Source organism: Dufourea novaeangliae, unplaced genomic scaffold, assembly GCF_001272555.1.
Source record: "Dufourea novaeangliae isolate 0120121106 unplaced genomic scaffold, ASM127255v1 scaffold193, whole genome shotgun sequence".
Lineage (NCBI taxonomy): Eukaryota > Metazoa > Arthropoda > Insecta > Hymenoptera > Halictidae > Dufourea > Dufourea novaeangliae.
In genome coordinates this window covers 766,959-786,911 of record NW_015374074.1, presented here as the reverse complement: position 1 = coordinate 786,911, position 19,953 = coordinate 766,959, and the positions used below count along the sequence as shown (strand labels likewise).

The 19,953-nt window shown below is 36.7% G+C and overlaps 2 protein-coding genes across 2 annotated transcripts in view; one reads left to right on the top strand and one right to left on the bottom strand.

Annotated features, from left to right (window-relative positions):
- Window positions 1-918: 918 nt before the first annotated feature.
- LOC107190472 lies at window positions 919-2,123 on the top strand. The gene is made up of 2 exons (XM_015579276.1): window positions 919-1,428; window positions 1,488-2,123. Exons 1-2 carry the CDS (start codon window positions 919-921, stop codon window positions 2,121-2,123), a joined length of 1,146 nt encoding a protein of 381 aa, XP_015434762.1.
- A 15,088-nt stretch (window positions 2,124-17,211) lies between these two features.
- LOC107190484 overlaps window positions 17,212-19,953 on the bottom strand; it is a 164,532-nt gene continuing 161,790 nt past the window's right edge. Inside the window, exon 17 of the mRNA XM_015579293.1 lies at window positions 17,212-17,499. Coding sequence (XP_015434779.1) covers window positions 17,448-17,499 — 52 coding nt within the window. The 3' untranslated portion in view covers window positions 17,212-17,447. The remainder of the gene's footprint in view (window positions 17,500-19,953) is intronic.

Here is a 19,953-nt window from a genome sequence, read left to right as displayed (position 1 = left end):
CGTACGACAAGGGTTCATCCTTGTCACACTCACTGTCTGTTGTCATGCGAGGTGTCTACGTGATTTTTTGACACAGCACCTGACCCGGAATATCATTAATCCAACGGTAATCCAATTATTCGATAATCAGTCGGTAAGACAAACGGATCTTGCTAGACGCGTTTTCTTCTACCGGTTCCGAATCAATCGTTTGGTTACTCGCCATTATATTCTCCGCGATATAATCGGTGAAACACCGCATAATTGTATATTCGTTTCTCGTTCAAGTATTGTTTTCATTTAAATTGTAACTCGTACATTTTGTGCTGTAATAAACGTGTAAGTGAAAGTCAACAAAGGGCGAAAACTATAGAATTTTTACCGACCGCTCTTTGTAGATTTTGGTCCTTCGAGCCGGATATTTTTCTTACGAATTATTCGGTCTTTTATCAATATCGGCTGTACCGGACAAGGTGGAGACAAGATGGCTGGCATGTTCGAGGCACAAGAGACTTTGAGGTACGTGATCAATCATGTCGTGGAAAACCTGAAGAAGAGGGGAATTAATAACTACACCGAAGGGATGGTTAGCGGTCGGCTTGACCACATGGAGACGATGTGAACTACCTTCGCGAAGAAACACCTCGAACTCCAGGTAACCGCCACGGCAGCTGAAAGCAAAAGCACAATTACTTCGTGCAGGGCCAGTACGACGAGACTGAGGAAAGTTACCTCGACCAAAGGGGTACCTTGCACGAAATCCTCAAGAGACTCGCAGCGGAAACAAGTAAGGTTACGATGATCGCTACACCTGGGGTCATGGCAATACAATCTCGCCCGGCTGTACAGACAATGTAATTACCTACTTTTGGTGGTGACTATACTGCGTGGCCGTTATTACGAGATTTATTCAAGACGCTGACAGTTCGGAATGCCACAATGACGAACTTGGAGCGCCTTAAAGGTTGTCTTGCTGGCTATCCTGACATGCTTACCAGAAACATGCCACTCAAGGAGACCAATTGCACCTCGGCTTGGACCGTGCTTCAGAGTCTGTATAACAACAAGCGGATCCTCGTGCAGCATCAACTGAATCATCTAGAGGCCTTGCCCCTGATCCGTACTCGCTCGGTGGAAGAACTGAAAGCACTCCGGACGTGGGACACCGTAACAGCCCTCACAGTTTTGGGACATTCGGTAGACCGAAGTGCCGATTGGCTGGTTCCACAGACGGTAAATCGACTTGACGAGCAGACCCGTATGAAGTGGCAACTCTCCCTCGGTACCACCACCGAGCCAACGTCGTTGGACAGGGTCAAGAGCTTCTTGGACGCGCGGATATTGGCCGTCGAAGCTGCCTCCTGCATTCCGGTACCGAGGTCCGCAACCAGTCACGTGTGCCAGCGAAGCCAGTCAAGGTGCACCAGCTATCAACAAAAAATAAGGCCAGTAAAACCTGCTATCTTTGTCAGAGATTGCATTACCTTTTCAGTTGCCTACGGTACTAGGACATAAGCCCGGACGAACGACTGAAGACGGTGAAGAGGCTACAGCAGTGCCTGAACTGTCTCGGCAAACACCACATCGACGAGTGCCCTTCGGATAAGCGGTGCCAGCGGTGTTCGGCGAAGCACTACAGTACCATCCACGATGCATGCCTGTCCGGCGGAGGAGCCACCGTACTGCACGCCGTCCATCAGCGTCTGGCTGCGTCGACTGTGGTTCTCAGCACCACCAGCATCCGCCTATTCACGACGATGGGTACCTCCTTGGTGACAAGGGCGTTGGTGGATCCAGGGAGCGAGGTCTCATTAATATCTGAGGCCCTCGCGCAGAGTTTAGGCCCGAAGACGACTCACGCCCGTGTTCTCCTGCTTGGAGTCGGAGGGGCGCGTACACAGGTGTCACGGGGCCGGGTCTCCATACCTCTGGCTTCGGTGCGCAGCAAAACACCAATCATCGAGATGATTACTTTAATTTTGAACGAGCCTTCCAGGTACCGTCCTCCACAGCTTCCTGGACTCGAGGCTTGGTCACACCTCAAAGGGCTAACTCTCGCCGATCCTCACTATGCGGCTCCCGACACCGTAGACGTTATGCTGGTGGCAGACGTCTATAACCACATTCTGCTAGATGAAGTCTGACGAGGAGGGTGTGCTTAACCCGTGGCACAAGACATGAAGCTGCGGTGGATTCTGACGGGGGACTGCAGGGGGCCTCGGCTTGTTCAAGCCCATCGCGGGCGCACCGCCTAGGGTGCACTGCTGCACCGTAGCACAAGGCCTGGACGACCTATTACAGCAGTTCTGGTTGCAGGAAGAGGTTCAGGTCGAGGTACCACGCATTCCGGAGGACGAGGAATGCGAATAGCACTTCCGGACCATCTACAACCGGGCGCCAGAAGGGAGATTCGTGGTCCGTCTGTCACTCAGGACGACATCACACTTCAGAGCCTCACAACCGGCTGCGCTCCGCGGCCTAGAGTCGATACAACGTCGATTGCGTAGGGAGAAGGAGTTTGAGAGGGCTTACCGAGCTTTCATGACCGAGTATGCGACACATGGAGGTAGCCAGAACGCCACCGGCAGGATCCCATTTCTACATGTCCCACCATGAAGTTCTTTGAAAGCCACCAGCACCACCACCAAGCTGCGTGTTGTGTTCAACGGCTCCTGGTCGACCAGTTCTGGTAAGTCCCTCAATGACTGCCTATACACAGGGCCGAATTTACTCCCTCCTCTGGCAGACGTGTTCCTGCGATGGTGTCGGTCCCTCGTCATCTCGTCACCTTCACCGCGGACGTCGAGAAGATGTATCGGCAGATTGTGATACATGAGGATGACCGAATGTATCAGCGGATAGCTCATGCTGCGGTGAGCGACTACGTCCTTTGGACCCTCACCTACGGCCTGGCGTGTGCACCGTATCTGGTCTTACACTGCCTGAAGCAATTCACAACCGACGAGAAGTCCAAGTTTCCTCACGGCGCGGCTGTAACACGCTCGGAGGTGTACATGGACGATGTCCTGTCCGGCCAAGCGACGGTGAAGGATGCCAAAGGGAAACAAACCCAGTTAAATCCACTCATCAGGGCGGGCGTCTTCGTCCTCCGCAAATAGGCTTCCAACTCATCCAAACTGTTGGAGGTTACCCAGGAAGGCGAACTCCACTCCCTTCACGCCCCAAGCAGGACAAGTACAAGACAGACGGCACCTGACCCAGATTACCGTTAATCCAACGCTAAAACAAACGGTGCTCGCTAGACGCATTTTCTTCTACCGGTTGCGAATCAATCGTCTGGTTACTCACCATCATACTCTCCGCGAAATAATCGGTGAAACGCCGCATAATTGTATATTCGTTTCTCGTTCGAGTATACTGTTTTTATTTAAATTGTAACTCGTACATTTTGTGCCGTAATAAACGTGTAAATGAAAGTCAACAAAAGGTGAAAACTATACAAGTTTTATTGACCGCTCTTTGTACAGTAGTCTAGTAGCAAATTTTGAGTAATGAATAAAAAATGAATAACTATTCGTTCATTATTCATGAGACAGTTGTACAGGGCGAGTCACCTAATATTTTCACCTGCAATATCTCCGTTGTTTTGAACGATATGAGAAAATGCCTGTTGGAAGAAATGTTTACTTTTGTGGGACAATTATTGTGATATAGAAGATATTTTTCCTCAAGGTTATAGTTTCCGATATTTCAAGAGCATCGTCGTTGTTTTTAAATTTGATAACGTATTCTAATTAGTGTAACGTTATACTTAATGAAAAGACAAATTCAACGATGTGTAATATGTTAACTTTCAAATGACCGTCGGAGGAGTTATACTTCAAAAAGCATTTCTCCGAAGGTCATTTGAAGGTTAACATATTATACATGTTTGAATTTGTCTTTTCATTAGCTATAACGTTACACTAATCGAAATATGTGATCCTATTAAAAAATACAACGATGATCTTGAAACATAAGGAAATACGACCTGGTGAAAAAAATGGTCTATTTAGATGATAATAATTGCTGCACAGAAGCAAACATTTTTCCTTCGGACACTTTCTCGTTTCATTAAAAACAACGGAAATGTCTCAGGTGAAAATCTGAGATTACTCATCCTGTATATATTGTAATTGTAGAATAATACAATTCTTCACTTTTTGAATAGATACATATTCAAGTAACGATAAAATACGAATTTCATTGTATTATTCATACTCGTGATTTAGTATTCGAACAAAATGTTGCTCATCTCTGCCACGTGAAATTCTTCCGAGTCACGCTTTGATACGTTTGAAGATTATTCGAATAATTAAATGTTTGCTTGTATTTTAAAACTCCTTTGTGTGGTCATTTCGTTTGCTTGATTTCGTATAACAGTAATATCTTGATAAATGTGAGCCGGCTCGTCCACGATAAGTGTGAAGTAGTTATCCCCACCACTGGGGGAAGGGGGCCGTGGAACCAGTCAACTGTATAATTTTTTGCCCGGCGTGCCTCTGCGACTTCCCTTTCACGAGCCGACGACTAAACGAGGGGAACAAATGCAACGATGAAACTTTTTGTTTTTGGTTCTTTGTTAACGAAAATTTTTCTGATTAAGATGATACCAAACACGATATAATTTGGACCATATTTACTTATGATTTATCAGAAGCGATAATCAACGAATATGAACTATTAACACTTCCTACATGAGTAAATATGATTCAAATTATGTCGTATTTGGTATCATTTTAATCAGAAAAATCTCACCAATATACTAGCAAAAGTTTCATTAACAACGAATCAAAAATAAAAAAGTTTCATCGTTCCATTTAAAAGTTTCATTTTCCATTAGCGTTGTCACTGATACCCGGGAATGTAATCTTTTCTTGATCTTCCCTCGTTCAGCCATCGCGTCGACTCGACGAAAAAAGTCTCTTTCTTCTGACCGACTGGTACGACGGATTCGACGGACAGAGCGGGGAAATGTATATGAATATGTACGACGCTTCGTCAGCGAATGCTTAGAGTGCTACTGACAAATGAAATTAGCTGGATCACCACCAGTCACACGTATTTTTATTATTGACCGAAACGGTACACACAATCGGACTGTGTGACGAAGAGAATGAACGAGACACATCGAGACCGAGTAAGATAATGCGAACCGCAGCGAGTAGAATGTAACCATTGGCCGGTGGTAGCGTCGCAGGCGGGCTCACGCAGTCGAATCGAGTGAAAAGAGATGCTTTCTCTTTCTGTTTTTCACTCTCTTGTCCTTTTCTATATTGAAACACTACAAAGGCAAGCTGCCGAGGATTGAGCTTCGAGCAAAAAACTGATTGACGAGGTGCTGACAACTGATTGCCTCCAGCGTGAATGTGACTCCGCGAACCGAGGCATTCACACTTATCAAGACATTACTCTATTATGAGGACATTAACTTAAAGGATCTTCGCTTGAGCGTTTCAATTTGAACTAAAAGTTCTAGCCTCCACTTTCTGTCCTTTGAGTCCCAGATTTTAACCTGTTTTCAATTATTTCGATGTAACATAAGCGACTATAATGTTTTTCTTTTTCGTAGTTACTGTCTTATGTACTTATCGACGTATAAGTATTTACTGTATAAGTGTTTTAACGATTTTTTTGATAAATTCTACTTTCAAGCCTTCCAAAGTTACAGACTCTATAGATCTCAACAACGTTAATTACAGTACATACAATTTATGTCAATAATTTTTTTTCGAATATATTATACACATTTTGCATATAGCAATGACAGTATAGTTATTATTATTTCAATCGTTTTGTACATAACAATGTAATTATGATTTATTTACCATGGTCTGAAAGAATCATGAAACATCTTATATTACCTACCGCTTTATTATAATCTTTTGGAAGAAATATTTGGTAAACAATTTAATTATATTCAAATCCCATGTCACCATTTATAAAACATAAAACAATGTTTCGTAAATTTTGTATTCATATATTTAAACTGATTTTTCATGAACTGAGGCCGATTTATATTATAAGGTCACCACAAGATATCTTCCGTCAAATAGAATACTTTAGTCACCCTGTACACATAATCTTTTGCGTCCTATTCATTGAATTTACCCTTTTGTCTTAAACTGGCATATGTACAATAATCTTCGTTCCATAAGTACATTTAATTAGATAGGTAAATTCTCCATTTGTAAATGTTCCATTGGAACTCTGGAGAACTATAAATTTACCCTGATTGCTTCGTTACTTTCTATTGAAGTTTATAGGTATGTCTTCGTCTGAAAAATTTGAAAATCCACCTAATTATATTGAAGGACTCACTGATTAGATAATCCTTGATTAAGGTGAGCAAGATGAAATAGTACCGGGTCTCAAAGGACCGAAAGATCCAACAGAGTATCTATTTATAAAGTCAAGCACTTGGGAATTAAATTATCAATTATAAGCAACAAAATATAAAAATTCGTTGAGTACACTTTTCCTATAATCTTATTCACAATGATCCATTTACAATCAAAAGTTTTTCGACACCACGAGTGATCGGAAATAAGTGTACCGTTCATTCTCACTTTACAATAATCTGTCATACACTTAACTATCTACAGATTACGATAGCTTAATCGCGAGTTTACGTTGTACTGTTCACTTTCACAAATCATCAGACCGACAAACGTGCTAGAATCACATACTTACAATTTAATTAAATAATAATTATTCGAATGAACCTTCGATCGCACCGGCGAAAAATCAATTGTTCGGACGAAATTTTCGCTCGTTTCACGCCAGCGAAACATTTATCCAAGCGTGTCCTTTCACAGAATTGTAGCTGATTCTAATTTTCAAATGTCGCTATTCACGATTCTTATAATATGGTACAAATAACATCGTTCACTCAACTGTGTATACATGTCACACGTAAGTTATCCATCCGTCTTTGATTACATTTTACGATTCGCGATTTAATTAATAAATACTGCAACGACACGCGGTTCATGTTGTTCATCGCCACTGGACAACGATTATTCAAACGATAACGTATACAGAATGCAACGCTTATGGGAGGATGATTATTATACACGGTTTATCGAAGAAAAACTCCATACAGAATTACAAACAGCAATTTTTCATAAAATATTGACACTTTTCATTTTGAATCAGTTAAAACAAATGAGCTATTCTGAAGAAGTACACTGTACATAACGATTATACTATGTACGTAACTTTGAAAATAATTACTGATGATAATCTTTCATCAAGATGGCGGAAACAGCCACACGCAAAATCTTTACCTTCATTACATAGGTAATGTGTACAATTTTTTGGCCTATCGTGTTGTATGTTTTGGACAGGGGAGACCGCGGTAGAAAGTAACAGATTATGGTTTTTATGAAATAAAAAAGTCTATATTTTAGCTAGAGATTTAATGTTAATTTATACGGGTAGGTGGGAGATTTCAAATTAGTTCTATAGCGATGTAATATTTTTAAATTAATTGTTAAAAATTTTATGACAGTGAAAATTGACCGAGCCGGATTGTTACTTTTTGCTCTAGCTTCGGGTTAAAAGTAACAACACTGGGGTAAAATTGTACTACAAATAGGTTAAGCAGAATTGTGCACAATGAAAGACGAGAAATAATTAAAACTAACTAATAATTACAAGGAATCAACATAACATTATAGTTTTCTCTTTAATTGGCTCAACACAACATTATTTTTTTAACGAGATCAATTAATTATCATAATTTATTGATTATTTGTTGTCATAGAGCTGTCTCTTTTATTTAAAATGTTATAAGCCTTGTTACAACCTACCCCTGTTACTTTTAATCCAGGTCTCCCCTACTCGATGTATGTGACTGATTTGGCTATTTCTTTTTCTACGAACTGAAAAGAAGGATGGAAGGGAGTCCAATATATTATTGTGCATGTACCAATAAGTAATCTACTATGTGTTTAAGTTATGAAATGGTATAATTTTAAATTAAAAGTATCCTCTAGACTTCACGCCGAGGAATAATGGGGTATAAGGGTGCCGAAAAATACATACTTGACTCTTCTAGTAGGGAATACAGATTTCGTCAAGAAATAGTGGATAACTTATTGGTACACTTAATAATTCTGGAGATCCAAACATTTTGACGAGAACTCTCTCCGCCACCTTATTAGAGGAGAGTTAAAAGTGTTTAGAAAGTTCCTATAATTATTTCAAAGAATGTATATATAGAGGCGAAAATTATTTTGAACAGTTGATAGTGAAAGCACCGTTATTTTAAGAAATGTTGTTACGTTAATAGCAGTTTGGAACATTTCACGACGAACCGCGTAGTCAAAGCAAAATCATAGTCACTCAAGGGCACTGAAAATTTTCCCACTGTACCTTGTGATTGCCTATTCACTCTATGTTTCTTCTGCTTGAACGAACTTATGCTACGTGTCCACAGAAAGGTCACTTTCGAGGACAGCATTTCTACGTGTGTACACTGTTGACGGTCACGATATAATTGAGGTATTAAACTCAACAGGGCCATAAATAAAGGATTGGGTCTGAACGTCCACAAAGGGAGTCATTACGTCATAGCATTTCCCAAAATGCAAAACGTACTAACATAAAAATTTTAATCTAGCTTAATTTTATTTATATGTCACCATTAACAAATTTATATTTTTACGATAATAAAGCAAATATTATTCTATACATTATATTTTTAAATGATATGTTTGAAGAGACCAGAGGGAAAATGATCATACTCACAAAAAAGTAAAGTTTACTAAATTTGAAAAAAATTTTCTTTAGTTTTTAAGAAGCTAACTTTGTGAACTTCTATGTACCATCAATACAATCAATATGATCTATGTACGATCAATACTACAAAATTTACAATTCTTTTCTATAATGGGTTTCTAAAAACAGTCCGTTCATGAAGATTATGGAAATCAAATTTGTTTTTGTAGACCAGACTTTAATCTGTCAAGTTGGATTTTGATCATTCTTCCATTGGGGAAATGTAACATTGATCGTTCTTCCCCGAAACTAGGATTCTACAGTTGTATAGTACAGTTTTATAGCGTTCTTAAGCTGGAACACATGATGCTAAAATCTCAATTTCGATTTTGAATAAACTATACTCGTTTTTCCCCAGGATTCTTCACTTGTCCCTACAATTGTATATTTGCATAAACATCAGCAGTACTAAAAATCATGACAGTGAATATGTAGTATCTAATTCAAATCTTGCTGTTTTCTAAACTAGTTTCTTTTTCCATCAGTTGTGAGAATTTTGGAAATGCTAAAGACGGTTTTGGAACAGATGATTCAAACTGGACCGAGTTCGAGAACAGAGCTTCTGTTTATAATTCCAAAGAGTTTATTACATCACTATATGTATTCATATCGAAAACTGTACTACAGAGTACACTTCTATAGGACTTGTAAGTCTGTTCATGTGTGTACCCTATTTTCTTGAAGACGGGTAAAAATAGCCAATCTGATGTCTCGAATTTTTTAAAGAAATTAGAAAAGACCGGAATGATGATTTAATACCCTTTATAAATTCACGTGAGCTACTTTATATCTCAATTTCATCTGAATACCTGACATGCAGTTCAAGAAATGATTGATTTAGCGTGAAACAATATTTTGTCGACTTGAGTAACATTCCTAAGAGAATAATACTTATTACTGTCCATCGTCCTTCTTGTAAATCGAAGATATACGCGAAGAAAAGAATTTCTCTGTTTCTTCTAAGTAATATAGTGGAATTAATTACTTCGTGTGAGTGCAAGAAATTATTAGGGGACAACACAGCCCTTGAAGGAAGAAAATAAGTCCGATAATGTAAGGTGTACACAAAAGTAATGACCGTCGTATTTTAGTCGGTATTTAATTTTATAGACGTGGAATTGATCTTTTTCTAGAAAGATGATAGCAAGTTATAAAAAATTCAATAAAGATATTTGACGGAAAAGTGGCCACTACTTTTGCTTACACAAGGTCATGTCACGTTTTTTGTGACATGAATATTGATTATATCGTATTTTAGGATGTAAACATAAATCAACGTGTTATGTAGGTATATTCAACAATATACAGTAACAAAGGATGGAACGTTCAAAACTACTTGAAATATTTTTTCTATTCTCCACTTTATATGTAAAACTATCACCATTTGTCTATTTAAACAAAAGGTAAAGTTGTCGTAACTCTTCGTAATTCATTCGAAGTATAAAAGACTAATTCATATCACCCTAACGCTTACAAAAAATAGCGAAACTTCTTTTCCCGTTACTTTTTCTACATCACTCATAAGAAGAATGCTGGCATATAATGTTAAAACACATTACAGACCCACTAATTGTAAGTCATAGTTAAAACCTATGTTCAAAAGAAATTTTTGTACAAATCATTTTTCATCGTGAAATAATAGTACTGAATCAAAATCATATAGTGAATTTCACAAGTACATTTATGCATTTATGGAATACGTAAATATGCAATAGATAGTAAAACAAAAATTTAGAAAAAGAATGAAACATACACTTTCTCTTTTATTTTTAAAGTAGTGAATCCTCTAAGACGAGTAATAAGTGTTTCTTTGGTCTTGATTTTAGAAAACTGTTTAGAACTGACATACCTCATGTCCAAGCCGTTTTATATGGATCTTCGTTCACGTTACGTGGATCATCGGTGGTTCATAAGAGAATATACTATTAATTTCTATATGTACAGCATATAATGTTCTATAAAATTTATTAAATACATCGACACGAGGATATATCTAGTGATGAATCCGTGAACAAATAAAACGAACATGCTTGAACATTTTTAAACACAATATGTATATACATAATAAGTTCGATTTCTTATGTTTTTCTTATTTGCTATTATACGCGGTTTCCTGGGATGCATGCCAACTTGCTTGTTCGGAGCGTCATAGTACAAGCGTAGTGCGTAGCCACCGTTAGCGCGGGAACTCGGCCGGCAAACTCGCGCTTTGATTGGTCCGGGTTTTTCGTTAATATCTCGTTAACAAAGCCGCAGCTGACATTTTCGCTAAGGAAAAAGTGGTTTCAAATCACCCCAGCAACCCCTCATTTCTCGGAAGAGAGACACTTTTGAGACACCCTGTATGTTCAAACAGTTTAAACAATGTTCGGTCGTTTCAAAACTTTCAAACAATTTGAACGTTTCAAACGATCGAACACTGTTCGAAGTGTTTGGAAATTTCGTCAGGAATTTGTACATATTTGAATACTTTGATTACTCATCGCTAGATGTATCCTGTTGGTAGTGAAAATCGTCAATTTCCAGAACGAAAATTTGATTGTGGCCCACAGATGGTTTCTACTGTGTACGAAACGTACTAATCTACTTTGCTTGACATAAAAGTTAGACGAACACGTAATTAACTAGATACTGCAGAAAGCTCAGGATTTAACGTTTGGAAATTGTTGGAAATATTAAGTCTGCCTATGAAATGAGCAAGTACGAATGGAAATTATTAACCTACCTCCTTTTTTGATTGCAAAATTACACAGGGTACTCTATTCGTTTCGAGGTACTATTTAACATAACAATAAAATCAATTACGTCAAACACTAAAGTTGATTAAGGTAGAGAATTAATTTGCAAAAAAAGGGTTAATCTAAAATTCACGTGCGTTAAAGATGGACATTTGAGTGAAATTCATAACTAAACTTTATAAAGAAGCATATAAGTTTCTGCTAAAAAATACCAGTTAATGGAAAGGTCTCAGGCAAAAGTGTCTTTAAAGAGTTATCTTCAAGTTCAGTATAATAAGCATGTAATAAATATAACATGAATGTAACACTTGTATTTCAATAAAAAGCTATTATAATGTGTAATATAATATGAATAAAACGATCATTTCACGTGCAACAACCTAATAGAGAATCGTATACTTAATGCACCTGTTTGCTTGTATGTTCAAACTTTTATGGTTCCTATGTTTTGTTTTGTAATGAATTAAATGTAATATATTAATCTTTACCTAATTGCAGCGTGTAATTTCGTTTTTCTCCAGTAAATCCATCCAGGGAAATACGGCTCTTATTTCCTAAGATTTAATGTCCATTCCATAGTTCAACCATCTTCACACTGCCACAAACACTTATTTTCTTTTCCTGTTACTGATTATAATATAATCTTCATTGCACGTTTAGGACTATTTCAACTGAAAAATACCAAATGAAATCTTATTTTAAACATTGCAAACTGGTCTAGATGGAGCCAGTAATGTGTTCGTTTTACCCCAATATGTCTCCCCAAGTCAACATGATGCTACAGTAGAACCTTGATTATCGGAAACTCCCAAATACAGATTATGGGAACACAGAATGAGTAGACAACGGTGATGTTGTTACTTCTACTTCCACTAATTTATAAAATAGTGGATCTCCTGGACCAAATACCCGAAAAACCATTCACCAGAATGGACTCCTGTTAATTCGGATAATCGAGATTCTACCGTATATTAATTTCTTGGTTCAATGATTTATCGCACCAATTTTCCTTTAATAATCACAATTCATTGGTAGATCTATAATAAGACTTCTGCCACTCAGATAAAGGTCATAAAAGTGGTCTACAGTGGGGGAAGTGACCTTGAGCGTCCATATGATTTTCTCGGAACTATTTTGACACGTAACGTGGAAATTCGTGAAAACGCAGTGGACGATTTTTGTCAACCTCCTTAAAGCTAAGTCGAGTCCTATATCCGTAGGAGACCGTGGGAATCATTCTAATTAATACAAGACACAATCGGTGAATAAATAATCCTCATTCACGCTTTTGATGTTCGACGCTCGTTTACGTTACGAATAAGATTTCAATTCCTGCGTATCAATAAGGTAATGACGACGCTTTTACGCGTATATAAAAACCGAATCCAAAAGTCGAATCGCTATACAAATTGTACTAAATGGCGAGCACGAATTTCGGGATGATGTAGCATGGTAGTATCGACGCTTTCGCGGACGACGACGACGACGCGATATTATGTTTTTTCGTGACCAAAAACTGGGAGACGATTATTATTATGTTTTTTTCTATTATAACAATAATCGACGGTGATAAACTATGTCCTCACGGTGTTAGAAATTGCAGTTGCTAGGCGATGGGTATAGTCACCGACAAAAGTTAAGAAACAAATTACAGGCTTTGTAATGAATAATAGATTCCTTCATCAATTCCATATGTAACTGTTTGAACAATATAGTATAAAGCATAAAATGAAGAAGTATATAAAATCGACGTATGCTGTCGTCTATAAGTCACTGGTTTCCTGGTTCTTTTGAAAAAATAAAAATTTGTTATTTAAATACAATTTTCTGAAATATTTTTACTCTTTGTTTTGTCTTTGTGTAAGAAAATAATCGTATGTAAAGAACACATTTCGGAATTCGTTAAAGAGATTAGAAAATAATAATCAGCTGCAGCTTATGTAATATTTTTCACTTAAATGCTACCGTAATGTTATTACATTAATTAAATAGGCAATTAAAAAATCCTTTGAAAATTCATCGAAACCATATGGACGAGTCTGAGGGAAAGTGACAATGTATATAGTCGGCAAAATGGTAAAAAATCGATTGTTAAATTACCATAACTAGTTCGAAACATCACTGCTAAACGATATTATTAGAAAAGGTAGAAGAAATTTAAGATTGCTTAATAATAAAATAGTATTTTGTTATTTGAGGGATTGTATGTCACTAATTCGTCCTTACTACATTTATTAACACAAGTATCCGATGACTTGTGGACGACAGTGTAGATTCACTATGTAGAAACGTGAACAATAAATGTATTTCTTAAAATTCTTTTGTCCTGTAACTTGTGTTGGTAAGCGTATAGGGTGTCCCACAAAAATCGTTACAAGTTATTTTCTTCAAAGCTACTGCGGATGTCGACGTGATTCTTTTTAAATTGAATGGTTCAGGAAGCTAATCACTTAGGGTATAAAATACATTTCTATTTACATATAGAACATTTTTTTGTAGGGCTATGTAAAGAATCAAGTGATGAGTCCAATACCTATATCGAAAGGAGACACGAAGAGAAGAATACAAAGCGCTCCTAAATAGATAACTCGAAAAATGTTGTTAAATTTTAACCGTATACGTTTATTTTCCTATCTCTTGTTACGTCCGTAATGAATTGCTACGACCATCTCTCGTTCCCGAGGAAAATACTATTAGAGTGTTCGAGAAAACCCAGAAATTGTGCCCGAGCGTTGGCCGGGCGTTTCCACACCGTGCATACTTGGGTCACCCAGGGCCACCGTAATGAATTAAGTACGAGCCGGAACGTACCACTCCAAATGCAGAAATCTTCAAGGATTTTCTCTTCGAAGATTTCTGAACATCGGGGTGTTGCGTTTGGGTTGTGTTTTCGGCGTTTTCTCACGTTGGAGAAATCGCGCAGTGCCTGAAATTGGCTCAGTACGTGGTGATGGTGGGAAATGACCCGCAGACGTTCGGCATTGAATTTTTACATGGAAAACCCCGAGGACAGGGGGTGGAAACGGGCATCCTAAACAGGCTCGCACTGGAGAGCTCGGGGTCAGTTTTATACAATCAGTTGCCGAGTCACTTCGTAATAATACCAGTTCCTCGAGTCATTTGAACGTGTATTTCTTTTAACATTGAATACAATTCAGTAAAGACTTTTATCTTAAGGAAATAACTTAACATTTATTTCTGCCCACACCATCGAAGTGCCTATCCTAAGATTAATTCCCTAAATGGATTGACCGAAACAGGGGACAAGTAAAAAATTTGGTTGTGAAAATTCGCAACACTTTCGACGCCTCTCCAAAGTTTGTCCTGAGAAAAGTATTCTTCGCCATAACCCCTTGACTATTCAGAATTAAAATAGATGTTTTAGTTAAACGAGGTTGGGTTGGATAACAGCATTCCGGATAAAGAAAAATGCTACCCTATTAAGAAAATATGAGTGCCCCTTCCTCCTTTAAGAGACTCTTCCCATCCAAATATTTGATACCCTAAATCATTAGCACCCCTCCCACCCTCCCTGAACCATTCAGTTTCCACACACTTTATGCGGGACACCCTGTATATTCAATATCCTTTCTAAATTGAAAGTATCAAAATAATATTGTGCAATGTTTTTGCTCACTTTTGTTTTCACTTAACTAATATTTTTAGATTTTAAATTGTCGACCGTGGCTCCCAGGTTTAGGTACATTCAAGAATTACTTGCGGCGAAGGAATTGGCGATCGCGTCTGACTCAGCATTGGCAGTAACTACTTAAAGCATCGTTTCTCAAGCATAAACATATGATGATGACGAGTACATTTACACTCAGTAATAATGTAATTTTAATAAAACGACAAATTTTTTAGAGGAAGGACGATAATACAAATGATAGAAATAGTGCGTTACAAATTTTCGTGTAAAGGGAAATACAAAAGGATTTTATCAATTTACTGTGCTTTCATTTGTTTTATATGTTTTAATCACTTGATTCGATGATAGTAAATTGTAAACAGAAACTGAAACTGTTCAGTTGAGTTATATTGTTTATTAAAAGAATAGTGAAAATATATCATAAGAAACGAAGAATTTCACGATACATTAGAGCCTGAATTCTTCAGAGCAGAAACAATAATGTTGCTACGGAGATACAAGAATTAGTAAATTTACAGATAGACAACAAAATTAAATGGTCAACAAATGTTACAAAATTAAATGGTCAAGTCAGCCGTATTGGAATAATTTATAATTTTTTGTTCCTTAACCTAAATGATACTTCTTTATTGTAACGTAGCAGACATTGATAAGAAGTAAAATGGGAGAGTTAATAAGAAAACTGGACATAAATCTTGACAATTGTTTTTCTTTTGTTGTAAGATTTACCGAATAAAAACAACTATGTTTCTGTTTTTCTTGTTAAAACAGGAAACTACATAAGGTTTCGTCATGGTTCATTAATGAATATACATTAACTGGTTATGTTTGGTTTATATGTATAGGGTGAGCTGATGAAAATGAATCACAGAATTTAGCACACGAGAAAATGTACCAAACATAACCAGTTAATGTGGTGAATACATTGAAGGTTTAGTAACGAATGTGTTCACTGAACATCTCATCTTGTACTATTTATATTAAAGATTTTTAAATCAAGTGTAAGAAATAATTTTGTGTAGATGATCTGCAGAAACTTTGTGCAGCATATATTACATGTAATAATAAAACGAATACTTTTATACAACTTTGTATGAAACTTTATAATCCACACTCACGATTCCATAAAACTTAACATTAACACATAGGAATAAACTACAATTTTGAGAAACGTTGCTTGAAGCGTTATCGATCTTCTTCATTTTCATTATGCGAAGGAACATTCCACTAGGGGTGTTTGTGCAGCACGAACAAAGTGATACTTGCAGAAACATTCGTTGACAACTATTCCACATGTGCATTACTAGCTGCTAGTAGAAGAAATTATTAAAATTAATTTTCTATTGAAGTACATTAATTTTTAAAATGATGTGTTATCATTACAATCATTTAAATAGAATAATTTTCAATAAATGTAAGACTGAAACATAAGTTTTCGCGATGTAGAATCTGCGAGCAGCTAATGTTCTACACACAGTTTCGGCAATACCGAAGATTTCAATCCTGATCTCTGAAGTTTCTCTTAACTTAACCCCGTAAATCGGAAATGTTCCCTTGCCAGATACATAGAACGCTACAAATAACTGGTACTTATCGGAAAACAATATTTATCGACACCGAGACTAGACAAAACGTACGGACCAGAGGTATTGGTCGTTTCTAAATAACAATAAGATCGTCGTGTTCGAAGAGAATTAAAAATATCTACAGGCTAGAAGACGAAATCCGGGAGCACATAGTAGAATCGTTGACGGAGTTCTGTACAAAATATAAACAGACACGTGTGTACCTGATTCGTTCACGAGAATAAAATCTCGACGGAGCTTGTAATTATAAGTCTAACGCTATCTGTGATGATGGATTCGATCGATTATGCGACGATTATTCAACAATTATTGTTACAAGATGAACTCGATAATTTGTGCAACGGATTACAGTAAAATCTCGCGGGTACGAGCTAAATTGTTCCGGCTAAGGCGCTTAAAACAGCGTACGAAAGGAGATTAATATTTCGGTTGTACGATTTTTCATTAATTCTTACGCGAGAATGAATGGCTGCCGTGATGTTAGTAATAGTGTCGAGTGGTTTGAAGAATCGTAAATTTCACGAATATATGCGACATGATCCACGCGATGAATTTACGAACGACAATCGAGACGACGATGACGATGGCTGGCGAATTTGTGATTTGCGACAATGTTCGTTAGGAACCGGATACGGGATGGGGCGAAGGACACCGCAAAGGATCTTCGCTGCTTCGACTTCTTTGCTTCCTTGTGCGGTGAATCGGCCTGTGTCAACCAATCTTTATCCACCGATCGATCGAATATTCGAGGGCTGCGAGCCATCTGCCAAGTGGACAGTTCGGTTAATAAACATTATTCGCGTGAAAACTACTATAAACACTGATTTCATTTTATATACCAGGTTCCATTTTATTAATTGCTGTTTTATAGTCATTTCTTTAAAATATAAATAATTCATTATAATTTTATTGGACAGCGGAACAAAATACTTAGATTAAGCTTGAAAATTAATAATCGGACATAAAATCAAGCATGAAAAGCTAACAAGTAGACTGCGGTTGTTTATGCAATATAACATTTTATAATGTAATTCATAAAGACAAAAACCGAATTTGGAACTTTTATCTACCTTTAACTCGTTCGCTACCAGCCGTCACATATGTGTGACACATCGGTTTGTTATCAGAGCCCGTCGTCACATATATGTGCCAATTTAAAAGAATGTTTATTTTACTTTTTTAAGACGTTTTAAATATAAATACGTAAAGTCTATTCCAATTGGTATCATATAATCCCGAAAAAACCATGGGCTGTGGTGGACGTTTTTCCCATGAGACCCTGGTAGCAAACGTGTTAAGTATCTTATTGGGTTAAAAATAAAATAGAAAACTCGTTGCATCTGCCGTAAGTTTTGTTTTTTGTTGTATCACACAAAGCTCTATACGCTATAAATTCATAAAATCCGCAGTCCACGAATAAGGTATAGAACCAAGGAGAGAGAATAAGTGTCAGTTATAAAATGAAATAGAAAAATGTACCATATGAAGTATAAAATCAAGTATGAAAAGTATTAATGAGGAATAAAATGAAATGTAAAAAGTATTAGTCATTAAATTAAGTATAACCATTTATATTGAAGCTACAAATTATACAGGGTGAGTCAATAAAAATTATTACCTGAAATAACTCGTTATCTATAGACTTTATCAAAAAATGTTTCAAATGAAATTTATTATATTCAGTGGAATTGATCACACGAATGGAGTTTAATTCTTTAAAACCTTATATTTTCTGAAATATCAAGATAACTTTGAGTTTTCTGTACGGCAACGTAATTTTTTTAGGGTACTCCAGTATAGCTGCTAAAAAATGAATTCAACGACCAATGATACGGTAAATTTTTGAACCACAAAACGAAACGAAAATTTATGGAGTATAAAAATGCATTAACTGCTGAAATAACTGCATTATTTACTTTCAGTTTTTCCGATTAAAGTAATATAAGTACTAGGCAAACACCTTTTATAGTCGTTGGGAGTGAAATAGTGTCATCGCAGGTACAATTAAGCGTATAAGAACACGCGTTTCGAATATCAAAATAGTAAACGGTCATAACTTCGAATATGTACACTTCAAACGTTCAACCGGAAACAATGAAAGTAAGTAATATATTTATCCTCCACAAATTTTAGTTTAGTTTTGAGGTTCAAGGTCAACAAAAAATCGTCTTGGGAAAGGTCGTTGAATTCACCCATTTAGCGGTTACAACAGTCTACCATAAAAAATATGCGGTGCCATTTAAAAAACTCAAAGTCACCTTAATATTAGACATCACCAAATAGATATGGGATATATTAGCGTATCAATTCAGGTAGTTTCGACTTCAGGAAAATTACTATTTTGAGAGGCCCACCGCGAGACTGATGGCCAATATAATTAGATTAACCGTATAATTAAGAATGTAAATAAATTCTGAAAATCGGTGGACTTATTTAATTACAAAACCTCTTTTAGGTATAGAATGTACAACACAGTGTTACCTATCGATTATAAATTACTGATTTAATTACCGAATTTACCGATTTTAAAGCTGTGTCTACAGTATGCAGGAAAATAGTGTTATATAACCTTGATCTTGCTATAAAACATATTTGTATAACTTGTTACAAGATTATATCTTCTGGACAAGTCTGTAAAAACTTTGTATAGCATTTCCATCATATTATTAATAATGGCCTCAAACTTGATGGGTTACATATAACTTGCTATATAATACGAAAACTGTTATATAACATGTTTCTTTCTGTTTTTCCAATAATTTGTATAACTTGCATATAGTGTAGGTGTAGACGTAGCTTTACTGGGTTGTATACTAAAGGGTTATATACCTAGGGATGAACCAATCCAAGTACATACAATTAAATAATCGATACTTTTATTTCGATATCGAGTATTTTTAGTATCGATACTTCCGGTTACGGTATGTACTCGGTATCGAAAAAAACTACTTATATCGTATAGAGCAAGTAATCGATATGATAGCTAATAAATGCAAAGGCGGTTGTCATCCAGTTATAAAACATTGTTAATAAATGTGCGTTAATAGATGTTTATTAATAAAATATATCTTCGTTAATATCAGAGACGGGCAAATTCATTATTTAGATAAAGATTTTCGAACGACGAATGAAAGATAAAAAAGTACTTCGTTATTTTTCATCGTTCAAACATGGAAATTCCAATTATTATAACAAAACAATACTTTTTCCTGAATGA

Coding starts and splice junctions, on each gene's coding strand:
- LOC107190472 (XM_015579276.1), top strand. CDS start 919: ATGACGAACTTGGAGCGCCTTAAAGGTTGTCTTGCTGGCTATCCTGAC. Junction 1,429..1,487: donor ATCAACAAAAAATAAGGCCA/GTAAAACCTGCT, acceptor CTACGGTACTAG/GACATAAGCCCGGACGAACG.